Source organism: Drosophila willistoni, assembly GCF_018902025.1.
Source record: "Drosophila willistoni isolate 14030-0811.24 chromosome 2L unlocalized genomic scaffold, UCI_dwil_1.1 Seg139, whole genome shotgun sequence".
NCBI classification, from domain to species: domain Eukaryota; kingdom Metazoa; phylum Arthropoda; class Insecta; order Diptera; family Drosophilidae; genus Drosophila; species Drosophila willistoni.
The window spans coordinates 2,908,893-2,926,624 of NW_025814046.1; the positions used below are offsets into that span (position 1 = coordinate 2,908,893).

Genomic DNA, 17,732 nt, shown 5'->3' on the forward strand with positions numbered 1-17,732 from the left:
ACTCGGGCAGTTGGGCAGTTGGACAGCTCTCTTTCCGGTTGTCATCCGTTCACTTTACTTTAAGTTCAGTTGATTCATTTCACATCAGTCGATTGTATGTCAAAGACGTAAATCAATCTGGGCAGAATGGGTAATTGAAGAATTTGTAATATAATAATATCAGAGACTCATTGACAAATTTTTTAGCTCATGGCCAAAAACCAAAGAGTTCGTGTTGGTGGTGGAGTTTCATATGTCACTTTTCTACAATGTCAAACAATCGATTTTAATAGAGAGTAAGTGTGTAATTATTCCCCTCCATTAAACTAAATATGTATGTATGTATCTTTTATTTTATTGAGCTGCAATCGTTGCACTCGTTCGTTACGTTCGGCACGTTGTTGTCATAAAATAATCAAAACTATCTGTTAAATACTCTTTTAACATAATCCATAAAAATGCTTGAAAAATTAAAAATTCAAATCATGTTCTACCGCAAATGGGGAATATCTTTGCGGGGTTGGGGTAACAGTCAAGCAAGAGGGGTCAATGAAACGTGATTAGCTGGAAATGTTGAGCATTGCCGTTGCAGTTTGAAAATCGAAAGTACAAATATACATACATATATAATTTTGTTCTTAGAATCAATTGTTTTATTATTGGAGACTTTACTGTAGACCTTCTGCTGTTTGTGTGGGAAAAAGATGATGAAAGAGGAGACAAGGGCTTAGGTTTAGTTCAAGTAACTAGACTTTTATGAGTAGGTTAAGACTAGGAAAGGATTTACTTTACTTATTAAGCAGTTTAGTTTACTAACTAATTGACATCAGAAAAAAACGAAAATTAATGTATTTAGAGAACCTCTTTGTTGATTAATTTTTTGATATTTGTTTGAGCCTAGACATTCGCCTTTCGGTTTTTTTTATGTTGAGGTCATAGTTCCTCACTCAACGACCAATTTAAAAAGGTTCCCAATGATTATTATTATTAAGATTTAATAATCTATTCCAAAGATGAAATTAGCCTATTAACTATAAAATTGTATAAGTAAATAAGTTTTTTTTCAGATTTATCACCACTTGATAAAATTCTATATTTTCGACAATTTCCAAACAATTTTTATGGGACATAACGGCCCAACCCTAGACCTAGAGACTGAAATATGATTTTTGCGAATTTTTTCTTTAAAGAACTTCTAATTCTAAACTTTATTCCAAACAGTTTTCCAGACTTCAAAGAGATAAGTGCCTTTAATGGATACAAAAATGAAGTAAGTAAGTCGTCTCGTCGACTTAGGTATGCCATACACCAATAAAACAAATATTTCAAATTTATAATAACAAATTCATTTATGTATTTTTAAAAAATTCTGTTCACAATGTCCTTATGGAACAACGTTTATATGCATAACGTGCCTATTTTTTGTCCGATTTTGATCAAATTTGGTATTTTGCTGGATATTGGTATTAAATTTAAGTGTGACAAATTTGATTGCATTATTAATCCCGTAATAATTAGAAAAATTACGGGAGATAATCGAGTTTTTTCAAATTACGGGGGCGAAATCTTTACACATACAAAATGTGCGCATTTACTAAGCAAATATATATACCAAATATGGTGTCTCTAGCCAGAATAGTTGTTGAGCAAATTGCGGATTAATTTTATTCTTCTTTTTTATACCAAATTTTAATAACATCTTTTATTTTAATGTTCTATATTTGTATAAGACATTTGTTGTGATTTCAATTATCAACCCAAGAATGATGTATGAAATAATTTGAAACATAACTGAATAATCTATAACTGAAAGCTTAAGACGTTTAAAGCTTTTCTTTTACCATGAGCGGAGGCCATGTTTTTACAAAGGGGAACCTAAATAAGGTAAAGAAATGTCAATAAATTCAAAATATCCGGTTTTGGCCATGATTATATCATTTCAATCTTTTATGATCAAATGTTTAAGTTTCTTAGTTATATTTCATTGTACTTGCAGATGCCAGACTTGCGTAATTTTAACTAATTATCATCCTAAATCCTCTAAAGATTCCAAAAGCGCTATCATCATAAAAAAAACCTACTTTTCTTAGCCTATATAACATAGATCTGTACGTTTTTACATCGATATACATATTTGTATAGTAATTTGGGTATTTTTAAAATCATTTTGTGTATTTGACAGACATTCTCATTAACAAACAGTTGTACAAAAAAAAAATAAATGTAAATGCACAAAAATTTATTTGCACTTTAGTCTAATCTTTTTGGGAAAAACAAATCCAATGTATTCTGATGGTAAATCTCGGCCAGCTTTTCCTTGGGCTCTTGTTTAATGCCTGCTATGGCTTCTAAGACTTGACTGCAAAGTAGATTTAAATTGGCATTATTATTATAGAAATTGAAGATCTTTTCTTACCTTATCTGACAGGGTTCACAGCGTCCATCGATAAGTGTTTCAGCTGTCCATTTCTCCTTCTTTTTGACAGTGGGAAACTTGGTTGTTAAATGCTTATGACTGGCATGTGTTGGTCTTATGCCACACCAAGGACAATCAGTCTCAAGCATAATGGATTCGTTGGGCAATTGACGCACTACCTCTACGTTTTCCTCTGTCTTAAGGGAACAACCATTGATGCCAATATAAAGACCACCGAATGCTAAAATTTGTTGAGCCTCTTCCCAACTGCCGGTGAAGCTGTGCACCACACCTCCACCACATTCCTTGACCTTGTCACGATTTCTCTCCAAGATGGCGAGGAAATCCTCACAAGCATTTCTCATATGCAGAAAGAGTGGCAATCGAAATTCGGCTGCCAAATTGAGTTGCTTTTCAAAGTACAAACGTTGCGTTTCTGGGCTACAGAATTGCACTCGATCATAGTCCAGGCCGCATTCCCCTATGGCGAGCACCTTTCGAGGATTGGCTTGGATTTTAGAGCGTAACTGATTGTAGTAAGCCTCTGGATCTGCCAGGAACTCATCACAACGTGTGGGATGCGTACCCACGGTGGTAAAAAGACGATCTGTTAAACAAAACATATTATTATAGATACTAGGTTTTGGGTCATGACGGAACTTGCCGTCTTTTTCGGCCAGTGTGAGTGCCTCATCCACATCCTTTAGACACCCGGCTGTTATAATGATCTTATCCAGACCTTGATGCCAAGCACGTTGTAAGACCTGCAACCAAGTTATAGTGAAAGATACAAGTAAAGATATATGTAGACATTTTGAAAATCCATAGACCTTACCAAGTCCAAATCTGGCTGATGCTTCTGACTGCCGCCATAGGAACCCTGGAACATGGAATCCGTAAGATTTGCACCAATATCTAAAAAAAAAAATATAGTTATCCAAATCGTTCAGATAAAATAGTTCTTATGGTTACCTATATATTTGAGGACCATTTTAAGATAACGAGCCGGTCGCATTTATTTATTTACGCCAAACAGCTGATGGCCACCTGCGGCGGCATGTTACTCCGATTACTTATCGATTGTATGTGTGAGCCTGACAAATGATAATTTATCGAACAGGTCAAACATTTCGAACAAACGATGGCGCCACTAAAATTTGAGTATTTTTTAAATGTAATTTTAAACAACTGATGGCGCCACCAAATTGCCGGTAAAAATTTAAATTAAAATTTAAAATAGTCAACTATTTGATAAATATGTAAGCCAACATAAATTAATGCGAAATAGCAATATTTAAGCTCTTTGTTGAAACGATAAATAACAAAAGTTAATTTTGTGGCCATAATTCCCCTAGCGCAACTGGCCTATGGTGGCATATATAATTTTTAATTGCAAAGCTGCTGCTTAAAATCTCATTTTAAGCCAATTTTAATGCAAAAATCAATGCCACACAAACACACACACACGCACAGAGAAAGGGTGGCAGATGCAATTTTATGGGTATTTCGAAATATTGTGGACATGTGCGCATAATACCCACTAATTAGGACACGCCTGTGGTTAAGCTGTTTATTGTTTGATACCCTATTGGGCTACCATTGGGAAGGCCAAAAACAGAGCAACTACAGCCAACTTATGCAAATTTCAAATCCTTCTAAATAAATCGCATTGCACCAGCTCTAACAACAACACTAACAACAACAACGAATTTCAACTAAAATGTCCATTTACGCAATTGCAAATTTACAGTTTACTGGATAAATGCAATTTATAATTTGAATAAAATTCCATTAGTTACTTTTAATGGATAGTGGTACAGCATGCGGTTGCATATCCCACCGCCCAAACCCCACACCACCACCACTCCCACCCCCATCCATATCCCCAACACCATCCATCCATCCAACTATACGATCTCAGTCAGTTGTTTAATTGATTTAGCTCTGCAGTTATTCAACGTTGCATGCAACGCAATGGAACAGGCCAATAACAGAGGACAGAGAAAAAGGGAAGAGGGAGGGGAGGCTGGTGAATCAAACATTATAAACAGGTGCTGCTGCTGTTGCTGGTGGTTTATTTTTAATATATCAATAATTCAATTTGAATTGGAATGCAATTAATCTACGCACACAATTTAATGGACACTTATTAAATTTATTCATATTCTTTTTTCTTTGTTTTTTTTTTGTTTGGTTCTCTGATAGTTGAAAAATTACACAGTTTTGTAAGTAACTTTTTTTTTTTTTTTTGGTTTTAGTTTTAATTGGTTTTTTGTTTTTTATTGAACAATTGAATTACGTACACAAATATGTTTTATTATTTCATTTTTTGTTTTTTTTTTGTATTTAACTGATATATCATCATTATATGTATATATGTATGTATATATATTTGGATTAACAAATGCCGTGTTCCCCATTTTTATAGTTTGATATAGTTTTCTCTCTTTTTGTGTGTGTATTAGAAATTTCTTTAATTTTTTTTGTTGTTAGATCAGATTTGTTTAGTTCATTAACTACATTTAATAACAATGTATAAACATACTACTACATACAAACATATCAATATGTATACATGATATAACTAATAACTATAAGATATATGTACATACATATATGAACTTTTCCTAGTTAAACGAAACAGATCTGTCAACAAATTTTATAGTTTATTTATTTTAATCAATCTTTGTCTTAAAAAAATTGTCATTGGACAAGCTTTTTTCTATGGGATATTGACTTTTTTTTAGTGTTTTAAGTGATAATCTTAATATAAATATTTAAAATCAAAAAATTTTTAGAATAGGTCTACCGAAATATTCGAAAACATCTCTTTCTGGGTTGAAACGATCTGCAGAAATTTAGAAACATAAAAAAGTCCAACTAAAGGGAAACAAATGCTCTTTCGCACTTTTCAGGATTTCATAAACAGATAAAACTCAAAATTTTCTTTTAAATAAAAATCTCAAAAAATAAAATTAAATACTCTTTCAGCTATTAGCACTTATTAGGATTTTAAAAATATATAAGTCTCAAAATGATCTTGTAAAACTTGTCTAAACCCTTTTCTTTCGCACTTATTAAACTTTAACCTTGCTTTTAGATGCTGATTATTGTATTGAAGATACAAGAATAGTATTTTTTAAGAAGAGTATTGAACATTTTGAAACATTTTTAATTTTGAACAAAAATTTTGTACTCTTTATTCAAAGCAAGTCTTTAAAATTTGTCTGATTTTTAAAAGATTCTATTAAAAGACCAAGATTATAGAAATCGATACTCTGAAAATTTTGGTTTATATTCGTGATCTGTTTCATCAGAAAGCCCTTCACATATGTATGTATCTTATGCTATATATAATTTAATTCAAATTTTTTCCCTTTTGGACGTTTGCCAAACTTTAAAATCAATCAATCAATTAACAATTCTTCCATCTCAATATGCTTTGACATCTTTTTTGAGTATTTATGCGTAAATTATTATTATATAACTTTTATTTGTTGTATCATCACAATTCACTTTGCATCTGCCGTTTTGTTTCATTTCATATACAAATCCATTATCATATAGTCTTGGTAAACAAAAATATCTGCTAAATCTTATTTACTATGGCTAAGAAAATTTTCTAATTAAATTAACATTCTTGTTTTGTCTTGGTTTTTTTTTTTTTCTTATTTTGCAAAAAATACATTTAATAACAATTCATTTTTTGGATTTTGCAAAATTTGCATTTCAATTTTTTTTGTTTTGTCATCTCTTTTTATTTATTTTTGTATTGTTGTTGTTGTTTGGCAATTAGCATATAGATACACCCTGTATTATCCTTGATAAGACATTGGAAACAAACTTAAAGTTTTTGCTTGCAAACAACAATTTAAAGTATATATATATGTATATGTATTAATTATTTTGTTTTTTCTTTTTATCCTTGCAAATAGAGATTCAAATGGTTCGGAAAGAAATTATTTCAGAAAATGTCTTTTTTATTTGACTATAGGAAGTAATACTATATCTGGATATAAGTCGCTTTGAAAAGGGGCAAATTTGCCCCTAAAGTATGCCATATGCAGACCAAGAATTGCAGTTAAAGAAATAATTTTTAAAGCAAATATTGTTTGTAAAGATAGGAAAAGATATAAATTTGTTGGAGGCATTGAATACGTTTTCAGCATATTACTTTAAGGGGCAAAGTTTTTTCATTTCAAAACTTTATTTGTTTATTGTGTATGTGGAGAATTTGGTTTCGATTTAAAAATAGTTTGTGGAATCCATCAAAATAATTGGTTGTAGTTGGTTGTTTATCTTTTTTTGTCAGCTTCAAAGGTAAATGTTAAAAAAAATGGTTTTAATATCCTTTAATATGGAAAATATATAATGAACAATTTTAAAATATAACTATAAGATTTCCAATTTGATAATTCACTTCTTGGAATAAATTATAACTCATCTTCATCAATAAATTTGGATAAATTTTCTAACATTATTTTTATTTGTTTTAATATAATTTTTGTTTTAATTTATCGGCATATATTTTATTTGTTTTAATTTATCGGCATTAAAAAATTTATGAAATTTGGACCAAAGAACCATTAAAAACCATTTTTTTTAAAACATTGCAAGTGTTAGTTTAAACCTTTTGAATTGCTTTAGTGAAAAATTGCAAAACAATATTTTTTTAAGAAGTTCTTCTTAATATAGTTTGCAAGGGCATTTCAATTTTTGCTAAGACCAAACTTAAATCTCTGTTCCCTTTCGTTTTACTTTTAAGTACGTACTTGCATATAAAAGAAATTTTTGTGCTCCTAGTTAAAAAGGAAAAAAGTTGTTTTTTTTTATATTCAAAATCAAAACAAAGAACTACATTGAGAGGTATAAAAATTGAAACAGTTATTGTGCTGAAAAAAAAACAAGAAACAACAGTAAAAACCGCTTAAAATGTGCATGAACAAAATTTAGTTTAAGTGTATATACACAAATACTTTTCATTTTTTTAGTATCATGGCTTAAAGCTAGATCAAATCTATAAAAAAAGTATGTAAAGAGTCATCTGAGCTTGTCACTTAAATTTCAAATTTCGAGCACAAATTGCTATCTAAATTGAAGAGCAAACAAAATGAAATTTCGTTTTTGTGTGTCCGTTTATTTATATATTTTTGTTTTCTTGAAAATGAAACTGGTCCCCGAAAACCTTAATGAAAAACCCAACAAAAAAAGAAAAAGGAAACAATTTAGTGGAGCATCTAAATAAAAATACAATTTCCATTTTAACAGCATGATAATAATTTATCCATTAACTATATAAATTTTTGTGTATATATATTGTAAGTATTAATATTTTCATCATTTATGTATGTATTTATTTTGTTGTTTCTTTTCTTGTTTATGTGTGCCTTTGAGCAACGTTTTGTGGTTTATGAACTTGGCCATTATTGGCATAACAGTTTTTGTTTACACACACACACACACACACAAGGACACATACAGACATACATTAATTAACTCTCGCTTATTGTAATAATAATCGTAATTTTAGTAATTATAGTTGATAATAATAATTATGATTAGAAAACATAATTACAGCTAACAGGATAAAAACGGAATTTTACTGCAAATTGCAATCATCGGATGCATTGTTGATTTGCTGCTTGGTCTTGCGTGATGCACGGCGTATGAGTGATCTGCAAACAAATTAGTTAAAGTGATGGCCAAGCTCAGAGGGAGAGAGAGATAGAGGGAGGAGAGGACTACTGGCACGTGTTGCACTCACCTGGAACGCGGCTTCAGTTTAGCTTCAGCACTTGTGCTTGCCACATCGACAGCATCGACCAAACTGGATGACTTTTTATCACCCATACCCGAGCTAACCGAAGGACTGTTCATGCGATTTTTATCTGCAATTAAAAATCGAAAATTTATATATATAGATATATACATATATGTGCATGGTATATGTATGTATATATATGATATGGTTTGTGGTGGCCTACGGATTACCAATTTATGTAAATATTTGGGGTAAAATCTCTCATAAAAGCAATGCGAAAATCCAATTTTCAGTTAAAGGTTTTTGCGGCAACGAACTCTTGTTTGTTGCCCCGGCAACATGCAACACGACAGTCCTTTGCCATGGTTTGCTCGACAAAGACAAAAGTGCATGTTGGTCTTTTTTTTTTTGCTTCTTCAATCAAGGATGCAAACAGAGAGAGAAAGAAAAAAAGAAAAACCAACCAAGCAATGTTGAAAACTGACATAATTAACTTATAAGAGTGAGAGAGCGTTGCACATTCAAGAAGTTTACCATATAGACATGTGTGTGTGTTTGTGTGTGTGTGTGTGGCATGTGTGTACTTATATCGTGAAATGCGTTTGCATGTAAAATGGGTTTTGTTTACAGCTGAGTGCACAGTTAAGGTCTTGCTCTTCAGATAAGAGTCAGCGTGTTCTCCAACATTCTCTGACTGACAGCAATTGCGATGCGTTTTAGCTCACCTTTTTTTTTTTCTTGTTCCACTGGAATTGAGCAAGCATCATTTAGAAGCTTCCCCCGCAAAACTACTCCCCACACACACACACCCCTTCACATCATACATTTGCAATTTCACAGTTCATAATTTCATATGGTTCATAGAGGAAAACTGATTCCAATTTTCGAAGAATTAATTAGAGCAATAATTTTACATTGAACTTAACATTAATAAACTGCTAATTGTTTAAAACTTAGATTTTTAGTTAACTACTTGACTTAGTTCCGAGAAATTAATTTATTTTTAGCTAAAACATTGACAAATTAGATTTTCTTCTTTAAGTAAAATATAAGAATTTTGAAAATACTAAATGGGATGTTTTGGCCTGTTCTCGTTAACGATTTAGAGTTAATAAAAACGTCGAGTGGAATAAAAACGACGGCTTTTAAATATTTTTCAAATATCCTTCAATATGCTGAAAACAATTCTAAGTATTTGTGGATAATATCGTTCTAACCATTAATTTACAAGAATTATTTTTAGCAGGCAACCGAAAAATTGAGTGCGAAAAAAATTGTGAAAGCAGTCGAAATCGAATCGACCTGTTCTTGTTTTCGAATGTTTTTAATGGAAATGTTTATAACACTTTTTATGATTGATAATAAACAACGAATATCGATATTTATTATTTCAAATTAATCAAAACTGGGTTTCAGCCGGCTTCAGGTCAATAAATCTTACTAATTTATAAGATTTAAAATCATAGGCAGCACAAAAGGTGAGCAGGTTGTCTGTATAGCTATTTCAAGAAGCACCAAGTTCTATCATCAGCAGACTTCGCTAAATAATCCACAGTTGTAATGGCCATACCATATCTTTAACGCTAAAAGTGGTTGGGAATTCAAACTACATAAAGCGTGAAAAGAACGGCAAAGCTTGCAACTTGGGCGCTATCAAAGGGCTTCGTAAAGGGCTTCGCCTTATTTCAAAAAGTTAAAAAATAGAATTCATTTACTCGGACTAAAAACTAATTAAAAAAGCTAATACCTAATGAAACCTGTGTTATTTTAATCACGATTCGTACTTGAATGTTTAAGATTCACATTAAGAAGAGCAAAACACCAGTTTTAAAATTCAAATCCAACCAAAGTTGGAATACCTATGATTAACATCGATCTACAGGCATATTAGAAACACTTTTATTAAGATAAATATCAAGAACTATATTTTAGGGAGGAAAAATAAAGTCCTTTTTAACAATTTTTTTAATCCATCCAGATAGTTTTTTGAGTTTTCATGTAATGTAATAAATCCTCAAACTGACAAGATGCCAACAGCTTAAATTACTAAACTTTTTAGTCGAAACAAATGATTTGTTTTTATCAAAATATATTTCAAAAATTAGATACTCGTCCATGACAAATATATTTGAAAACTTACATGACATTATCAGCAGACAAACAAAATGCCATATATATTTTACACCATAAGTCTTTGGGTGTTATATATTTAAAATAAGAAAGCCAGAAGGTTGTTAATGATAATCCAATAAGTCTATAGAAAATTTAAAGTCCAATTGTAAGAGAAAACCTTCAATTCGACTTACAATCAAGGGAAGACAATCTGGCCCTGACTAAAATACTCTTAAACTTTCTTTTATAGAATTGTTTTCTAACTTAAAGTATAAATTGGATATAAATTAAAAGTCTGATTAAATTACCCTTTGAAGAAACTCGTTAAATAGTTTATGGCTTAGTCGCATCGAATTTCTTAAAAGGAATATGTATTGTAACTGAAAATTGACTCTTTTGAGCATTGTTGTTCAATAATTAAATCATTAACTCTTTAATCCCTTACGCCATTCAATCTAAACTCAATGGCGGAAGGCAAAAGGCGTATTAAATTTTAAAACAAAAGATGTAATGTACCATGACGTTTATTTATTTAGCAACCTCACAAACCAAAAAGCCTTTTGTATTTTAGGGGCGTTAAAGTAGAAACAATGGCTAGACAATAAAGCAAGCAAAACAATTGAAAAAGTTAACGAGCAGTAGTAAGTATTTGACGGGTTGGGTTATAGAGTATATTGAGTTTAGTTTCTGCTTTAGTTCAGTCAAGTTGAAAAAGTCAAAGTAATAAACACTTTTAAAGCATTCAATGAGCCGAGGCAAACGAGCAAAAAACAAAAAAAACATATTGAAACTGGCCCACACTTTGTGGCCAGAACAATAAGCTATGGCAACGGTATGGCCCATATTCATGCCACTCTATGCCACGCTTTTTCTCTGGGTATCGCAGTGTCAAGTGCAACACCAAAATGTCCCACATTGCTATTGTTGATCAAAAAAATAGAAACGAGAAAACAAAAAAAAAAACTCGAAATGAAAATGAAAATGCTGTTACTGACAAAAAAAAGCGCGAAAATGCCTTTCACCATGTAGAAGGAATTGGCCAGTACCACAACCAAAATGGTCTAACCGGTATTATGTTGGAGACTTTTGAACAGAAACAAAAAAGAAAAAAAAAAAAAAAACACAAACCAAATGAATATAAGCCATTTATGAATTTAACGTGTGTATATAAGGTGGATGGGTGAGAGTGTATGGTGAGGGGAGGACAGTAAACGTAAAGCATTAAAAAAATAACAAATTTTCTTTAGTCAAGTTAGCGAAAAGACTATTTGATACCCTTTGAATGATATGACATAAGTGGGAAGTAATGTTATCAGCTAAAATGTCGCGAGTTTGTTTGTTTACAGATGAATAGAAGACAAAAATGTTGCCAGGAAAGACTATGGTGGCTTGCCATATTAGTAGGCCATATTAGTGTTGCCAAGCAGTAGACCAGGGCTAGTCATTTATAGGTACTTATGTACTCCTATCTTTTCATCTCTTTAGCAGAGTTGTGTTTATAGATGGATGATTTTGATTCCTGAATTATTCATTTTCTATGTCAATTATGCTTTTCTATCTCAGCTTTTTTTTTTAATCCTGACGCCCAAAGGAAGTTGTGATACTATTGGCAATGAGAATATTATCAGTAAGGTTTAAAAAAACATTTCCATTTACCTTTCCATTACTTTACCCATGACCGTGAGAGCTTTCTTAATGCTTTTCTTTTATATTGGATAGGAATATACACGATCCTTTACTAGGTAACCTTTAGAAGCCAATCTTTCTTTTTGATTTATAATATAGCCAGCAACTATCTAAAACTTTTTGTCTTAATCAGGCAATAAATAAATATAAAAGTTTAGAAGGATTCATGAGTCTATATGTAATGAGTTTATTGAAGTTGAGCATGTAGTTATTCTTATGGCTAATATACATTTTTGGGTACCAAAACTAAGTTTCTAAGTTACAAGGCAGTCGAAAAGTTATAAATTTGTTGCAAATAATGAATCTATTTCCAGTTTATTGCATACTTTTAAGAGCAATTTCCATGATTTCATATCAGAATATGTATTAATAGGCTTAACTCTGTCTACATTGTTAGACATGTGCCAAGAAGATATTTCATTAAAATTACAAATAAAGGATACAAAATTTGTTGGTCAAAAAATGCTACAAAATTGACTTTTAGAAAGCTTTATTATATTTTTATCCTTTATTTCAAGGACCCTAGTATACCCCTTTATAGCCCTTTTTTCTAGGTTACATATACAAATGTATATGCATACAGAAAAAAAAAAAACAAAAAGAAATAACCAAATTTCGCAAGCCAAGCACAAAAACACACACAAAGGGAATTTGTAGTAAGAGGAGAGGGCCAACAAAAAAAAAAGGGGAAGGGCAACTTGAATGGAAACGGAAAAGGGGATGGTTAAATGTGCCAAAGGGAATTGGAGGGAAAGCGTCACAAAAATTGTGCATATGTGGCAGAAATTGAAGCGCAAGCCGTGAAACAGAAATTTAAATTAAATTTTTGATTGTAGGTTTTCATCAGACACATAGTCAGAACCCTCCGACTCCGTTTCAAACTCAGGCCAGCCCAAACCAGACCAGACCAGTTGCAGAGCTGCTCTACACGATGTTGTATATTCAAATGAAAGAAAACATAAACAATCCGTGGTCCTTTAACGATAGTCCTTGCTGAAAAACTTGGAACAAGCGTAGCGAGATGTAAACACACAAAAAGAATATCATCAAGTTTATGCCAAGTTGATTACCCAAAAAGTTGTCTTTAGAAGATGGGGAGTCCATGTGGTGTTTCTATTTAGATGCCTTTATCACTTTCACCCCATAGAACTCAAGTCAAATGTGAAAAATGTCTAAATTACAAGCATAAAGTTTATTAATGTGAAATCTATTGGATAGAAATGTCTTAAGTACAAATATTTCTTCACTTTTATGGCTTTGGAAGTGTGTTTCTTCTTAAACAATATTGATTGTAGATTTTTGAGTTTTACAAACTCAAAATGTTTTCAAGGCAACTTGGTTTGTCTACTTAAATAAGAATTTGAAAAGAGTCTTTACAAATTCCTGCCAAAAATATAAATTAACTAGAATGACAAGTAAAGACTTCTCTTGTAAATTTAAAGAAATTGGGTTAAAAATAGCTATTTAATAACTATTTAGTAATTGTTTTTGAAATATTTTATATCTTGGTTACCCAACAAAAATAAATAGGAATTTCAACAGTTTTTAAATAGCATTTGAAAGGTTTTTAAATTTTAAAAGATATGCAATTATTTGTCAAAACAATTGGTTAAACAACATGGAATATTTGACATAAATTTATTTGTTAGCTAGTTTTAGATAAGTTCTATGGACTTAGCCAACACTAAAACTTGTATTAAACATCTGGTTAACCAATGTTGGGAAATTCGTTACAAGTGAAACTTTTATTTTTACAAAATTACTAACCTTTAAACTTTAAACTATTAACTTTGCTCTACATGAACAACTCTGCTTTATATGAACAAATAAACCTTCCAAATATATGTATTTCTATCTAGAATTATCCTTTGCAACTTTAAATATGCAACACTGTCAATTAGCCATTTTTGGTTTAAACTCTAAAATGTGAAATTTTTAAAATATGTACTGTCAACTTGCCATTGTTGGTTTATAGTTTAACTTGTAACATATATAAAATTGTTAATTACATTTCACTTACGAACTTTCATTCATGTTTTAGAATTCAATTGTTCAACACTGAAACATCTAGCAAATTAGTTTTGATAATTTTGAACTTGTTTAACACTGAAAATTATAGCCACAAACTTTATGAAATCATCAAAAATTTATAATTTCAAGCAACCTTTGTCCTTTGACCTATTGAAACAATTCAAAGTAGAATTTATAGTCTAACATAATACAACAAAGAACAAAATTTCAATTGAGAACATTTGGCCAATGTTTTTGCCTTTTATTTTCTATTGTATTTCAAATACTTTTTAATTTTTGAAAAACATAAATTCATGCAGCGCATAAACATCGTAGGCCAGCAGAAGAAGAAAATAATAAAATATTTTACATTCGGAGGAGTATATTAGGGAAAGTTACAATTGAGTTAGACCGTGGGGCTTGAAGCAAATAAAACTGCTTGCGGTGTCGTCAGCAAACCGTCAGGGTTCCCACCATGAAATGAAGACGCTGGCTAAGAAGTGTGGTTGTGTGTGTGTGTGTGGACCTTGAGAGGGGAATGGAGAGAAATGTGTGGTTGTAGGTGGCAACATTCTAGCCGCAGCACATGTACATGTGTATGGCCTGCAGCTGTTGGGAGCCAGGCCAAGTGCCTGGGTCTTAGCTCAATGCTTTCGACTTGCGCGATGGGCCATTTTTTATGCCTCACCACACACACCCTGAAACAAACACACACCCACCCACACACACATCTGCCTAGCTGAGTTGTCAGCACGTGTAGACATCGTCAGAAAAACGAATTTCTGCGATTTTGTATTTTGCATACGCGTCGCAAAGTCGCTGGTCCTTACCTTGCCTTCGCTTCCCTTCCCATCCCTTACCATGGTCTGGTCTGTATGTAGCTACTTTTAAGGCAATTACCTGAATTGCGGCCTCGGCTTCGACTCAAGTGATTAAGTGCTTTAAATTTATTTTTAGTGCCCAAATTCAAGTAACAAAAACAAGTAGCGGATTTACCATTTAACCGAATCACATATTTAGCATGACAATAATTTTAAAATCCTAAATTCTTATCCTAACTTTGCTTGGAGCAATTTGTCGTTTTATATATGTAGGTGAAGCACATTCCGCTCGTATCAGGCGTTTGATAGATTCTTTTAACAGAAATCACCTTAACAAGAGGGGATTTATTAACAAGAGGGTTCAAGGTAGTCTCATTTAAATTGATAAAAATAGTTTTATTTTCTTTCTGGATTAAAATATAAATTTGACTCTAAAACCAGTCGATCACGATTTAAAATATGACTCTAGATTCTAGAATGAGCGTATGATAAATAATATGATTCCAAAGTGAGTCGCTCAGGTTTAATCGAAAAAGTAGTCGTCCATGATTAAAAAAGTGAATCTTGAAGAAGCCTGTTTAAATAAAAGGGTGACAAGTAACTCATCATGAGGAGTGGTGGCTAGGGTACCATTTTCCTCCGATTTTTGATTAGAGAACGATTTAAGACAACTAAATCAGTAATGATATGTGAAATATATTCGTTTACGATCAGAAATTCTATAAAATGCTGAGTGGTCTATAATTTTCATTCAAGTTCTTTGACAATTCATTCGGAAAAGAGAAACTCATTAATAATTAACAGAGATTTCCTCAACCTTTCTTTCTATACCTCTGCTTAGCATTTAAAAGATTGTTTTGTCAGAAATCATTATGAAGAGTTTCTTTGTTGATGATTAAAATATAAAGAAGACTCGAAAAAGTAGACAAAATACAAACAAATTGGACTTTATTATGACTATGAAGAACAATCGACGAATGCTATGAAATTATGATAAGAAAATTGTTTTATTAGATTAGCTCATTTTTGATAATTTTGATCACAAGACGACTTAAAAAAGACTAATATGAATGCAACATTTATGATATGAAATTGAACTAGCTTTGACTAGCTTTAACTCTTACTCACAATATTTCCTTTTTTATACAAATAAAATACTTTAAAATATATTCAACAAGACCAAATAAAAAACTTCCTTTCTAGTAATCAAAGGAAGTTTCATTAATTAAGACTAAGACTAGACCGACTCTAAGAGCTTCCGAGTCCTTGGTGAGTCCGCCACTGGTCGTGAACCTTGTCATAGCTTTTCATTTAACCTCAATGTGACATATTGAGCCTACCATAGAGATACTTTGATTGTCCCCTTGTTTGTCCTCGTTTTGCCTGGCTGTCTGCGTCAACGTCAATGACTTTTGTCTGCGGGTGCTATTTTTTTGCCAAGTGTCGGCTATTAAAGCTTTAAATAATGTAATGAAACTTTTCTTGTTGTTGTTATTGTTGTTGGTGGTGTTTTTCATATTTTTTTTATTTTTGGTTTTCAGCTGGCGGACAACTTTGCACTTAATTTGAATGACTTTTGCGGCAGGCAACTAACAAAAAAAAAAAAATTCATCAAAAGGCTGCCAGGCAAACAATTCAATTATTGGCAGGGCCCAACATTTGGCCGGCGCTTTGACTACTGGCCTCCCTTAATGATTCAACAACTTTTTCCTTTAAATTAATTATGTTTTTCAGGAAGCATGAGCAACGGACCACGACGAGAGCCAGGAGTCAGGATCAGGTCCCTTATTAACTAGCTATTTATACTTGTAATTGAAAACTTTCCTTTCGCTTGTTCGCTTGTTCGCTGCTCACTGGTTCATAATTTCTATTTTCATATGGAGAGTTGGAGGAGAACGGGCATAACTTTTTAATGAGATAATATCCCGATGGCCAAAACGCCATTACGGCTAATTAGAAGGTCAAGCTGCATAATTAATACACGTGCTCGTCAAAGACGAAATCAAAAGAAAAACCTTTTTCTGTTTTTTGGTTGGTCCATTTGTATTTCGCATTCTTCTACTCATCATAAAAATAAGTAAAGGGAATTTTTTTCCATCTCTTTCCTAAAAAAGGATTGTTGTTGTTGCTGTTAGATTTACTTTTGTATCTTTTGTCGCCTGATGAATAATGAAAAAGCGTTTGTCTTTGCTTTGACTATGCTTTTCTCTCTTTTTGTCGGCATTTGGTTATTTTTTTTCTTTTCTTGTTTTCCGTTTTGGTTTACTTTGTTTTTACTTGTCTACCGAAATTCTAACAATTAATTAGGCCATGTTAATTGCATTCAATTAGACAAATTGGCAACAATTTGTCATTGTAACAAATTTCGCTTTTTCTTTCTTTATTTATTTGGAATTGGAATTTTTCTGTTTGCCTGAAATTGGCATTTAAAATGAATAAATTAATAAATGTATAAATGATTAAATAAAACAGGTGCTCATAATACATTGGATTAATTATATTCACACACTTGTGTGTGTGCTTGTGTGTGTGTGTGAGTGTGGATTAATTCAATGTCAGTACTTACTGCGACTGGACGATGCACTGACATAGGCCGAAGAGCGACGCTTGAAACCGCTGGGCGCTGCCTCGCCGGCGGCTCCATTTCCGCTGCTACTGCTGGCTGGCAGGAAACGGGAGAGGGATAGCAGGGTCTTGAACAATTCTGTAACATTGGTGTCCTCTTTGGCCGAGCACTCTAAAACTTTGGCCCTGCAAAAGAGTACAGAAAAAACGATAGTTATATAAACGTTAAAACAAAAAGTAAACAGCTTAAAGCAAATTTAAAAACAAAAAAGTATTGCCTACATTGCAGCGCCCATGACGCATCAGAAATCACACACCTAACGGACAGAACAAAAAAAAGCAAATGCCACAACCGCCAAACAAACATTTTACAACAGCCAAA

General features: G+C 32.1%; 2 protein-coding genes across 2 annotated transcripts in view; both read right to left on the minus strand.

Moving 5' to 3' along the window:
* Positions 1-2,130: 2,130 nt before the first annotated feature.
* On the minus strand, positions 2,131-3,453 carry LOC6638352 (putative deoxyribonuclease TATDN1). Its single transcript, XM_002061345.4, has 5 exons — positions 3,368-3,453; positions 3,231-3,310; positions 3,060-3,159; positions 2,396-3,002; positions 2,131-2,338 (listed from the first exon to the last, which is right to left on the minus strand). Exons 1-5 carry the CDS (start codon positions 3,408-3,410, stop codon positions 2,230-2,232), a joined length of 939 nt encoding a protein of 312 aa, XP_002061381.2. The 5' UTR covers positions 3,411-3,453; the 3' UTR covers positions 2,131-2,229.
* A 4,299-nt stretch (positions 3,454-7,752) lies between these two features.
* LOC6638351 (GTP-binding protein Di-Ras2) overlaps positions 7,753-17,732 on the minus strand; it is a 49,830-nt gene continuing 39,850 nt past the window's right edge. Inside the window, exons 5-7 of the mRNA XM_002061344.3 lie at positions 17,352-17,536; positions 8,160-8,283; positions 7,753-8,070 (exon numbers count right to left, since the gene is read on the minus strand). Coding sequence (XP_002061380.1) covers positions 7,995-8,070; positions 8,160-8,283; positions 17,352-17,536 — 385 coding nt within the window. The 3' untranslated portion in view covers positions 7,753-7,994. The remainder of the gene's footprint in view (positions 8,071-8,159; positions 8,284-17,351; positions 17,537-17,732) is intronic.

Bases quoted from the DNA above. Each gene is read 5' to 3' on its own strand.
- LOC6638352 (XM_002061345.4), bottom strand. From the start codon at position 3,410: ATGCGACCGGCTCGTTATCTTAAAATGGTCCTCAAATATATAG. The intron at 3,160-3,230 runs GTAAGGTCTATG...ACTTGGTTGCAG, and splicing joins ATCAGCCAGATTTGGACTTG to GTCTTACAACGTGCTTGGCA. The intron at 3,003-3,059 runs GCAAGTTCCGTC...TTTGTTTAACAG, and splicing joins CACACTGGCCGAAAAAGACG to ATCGTCTTTTTACCACCGTG.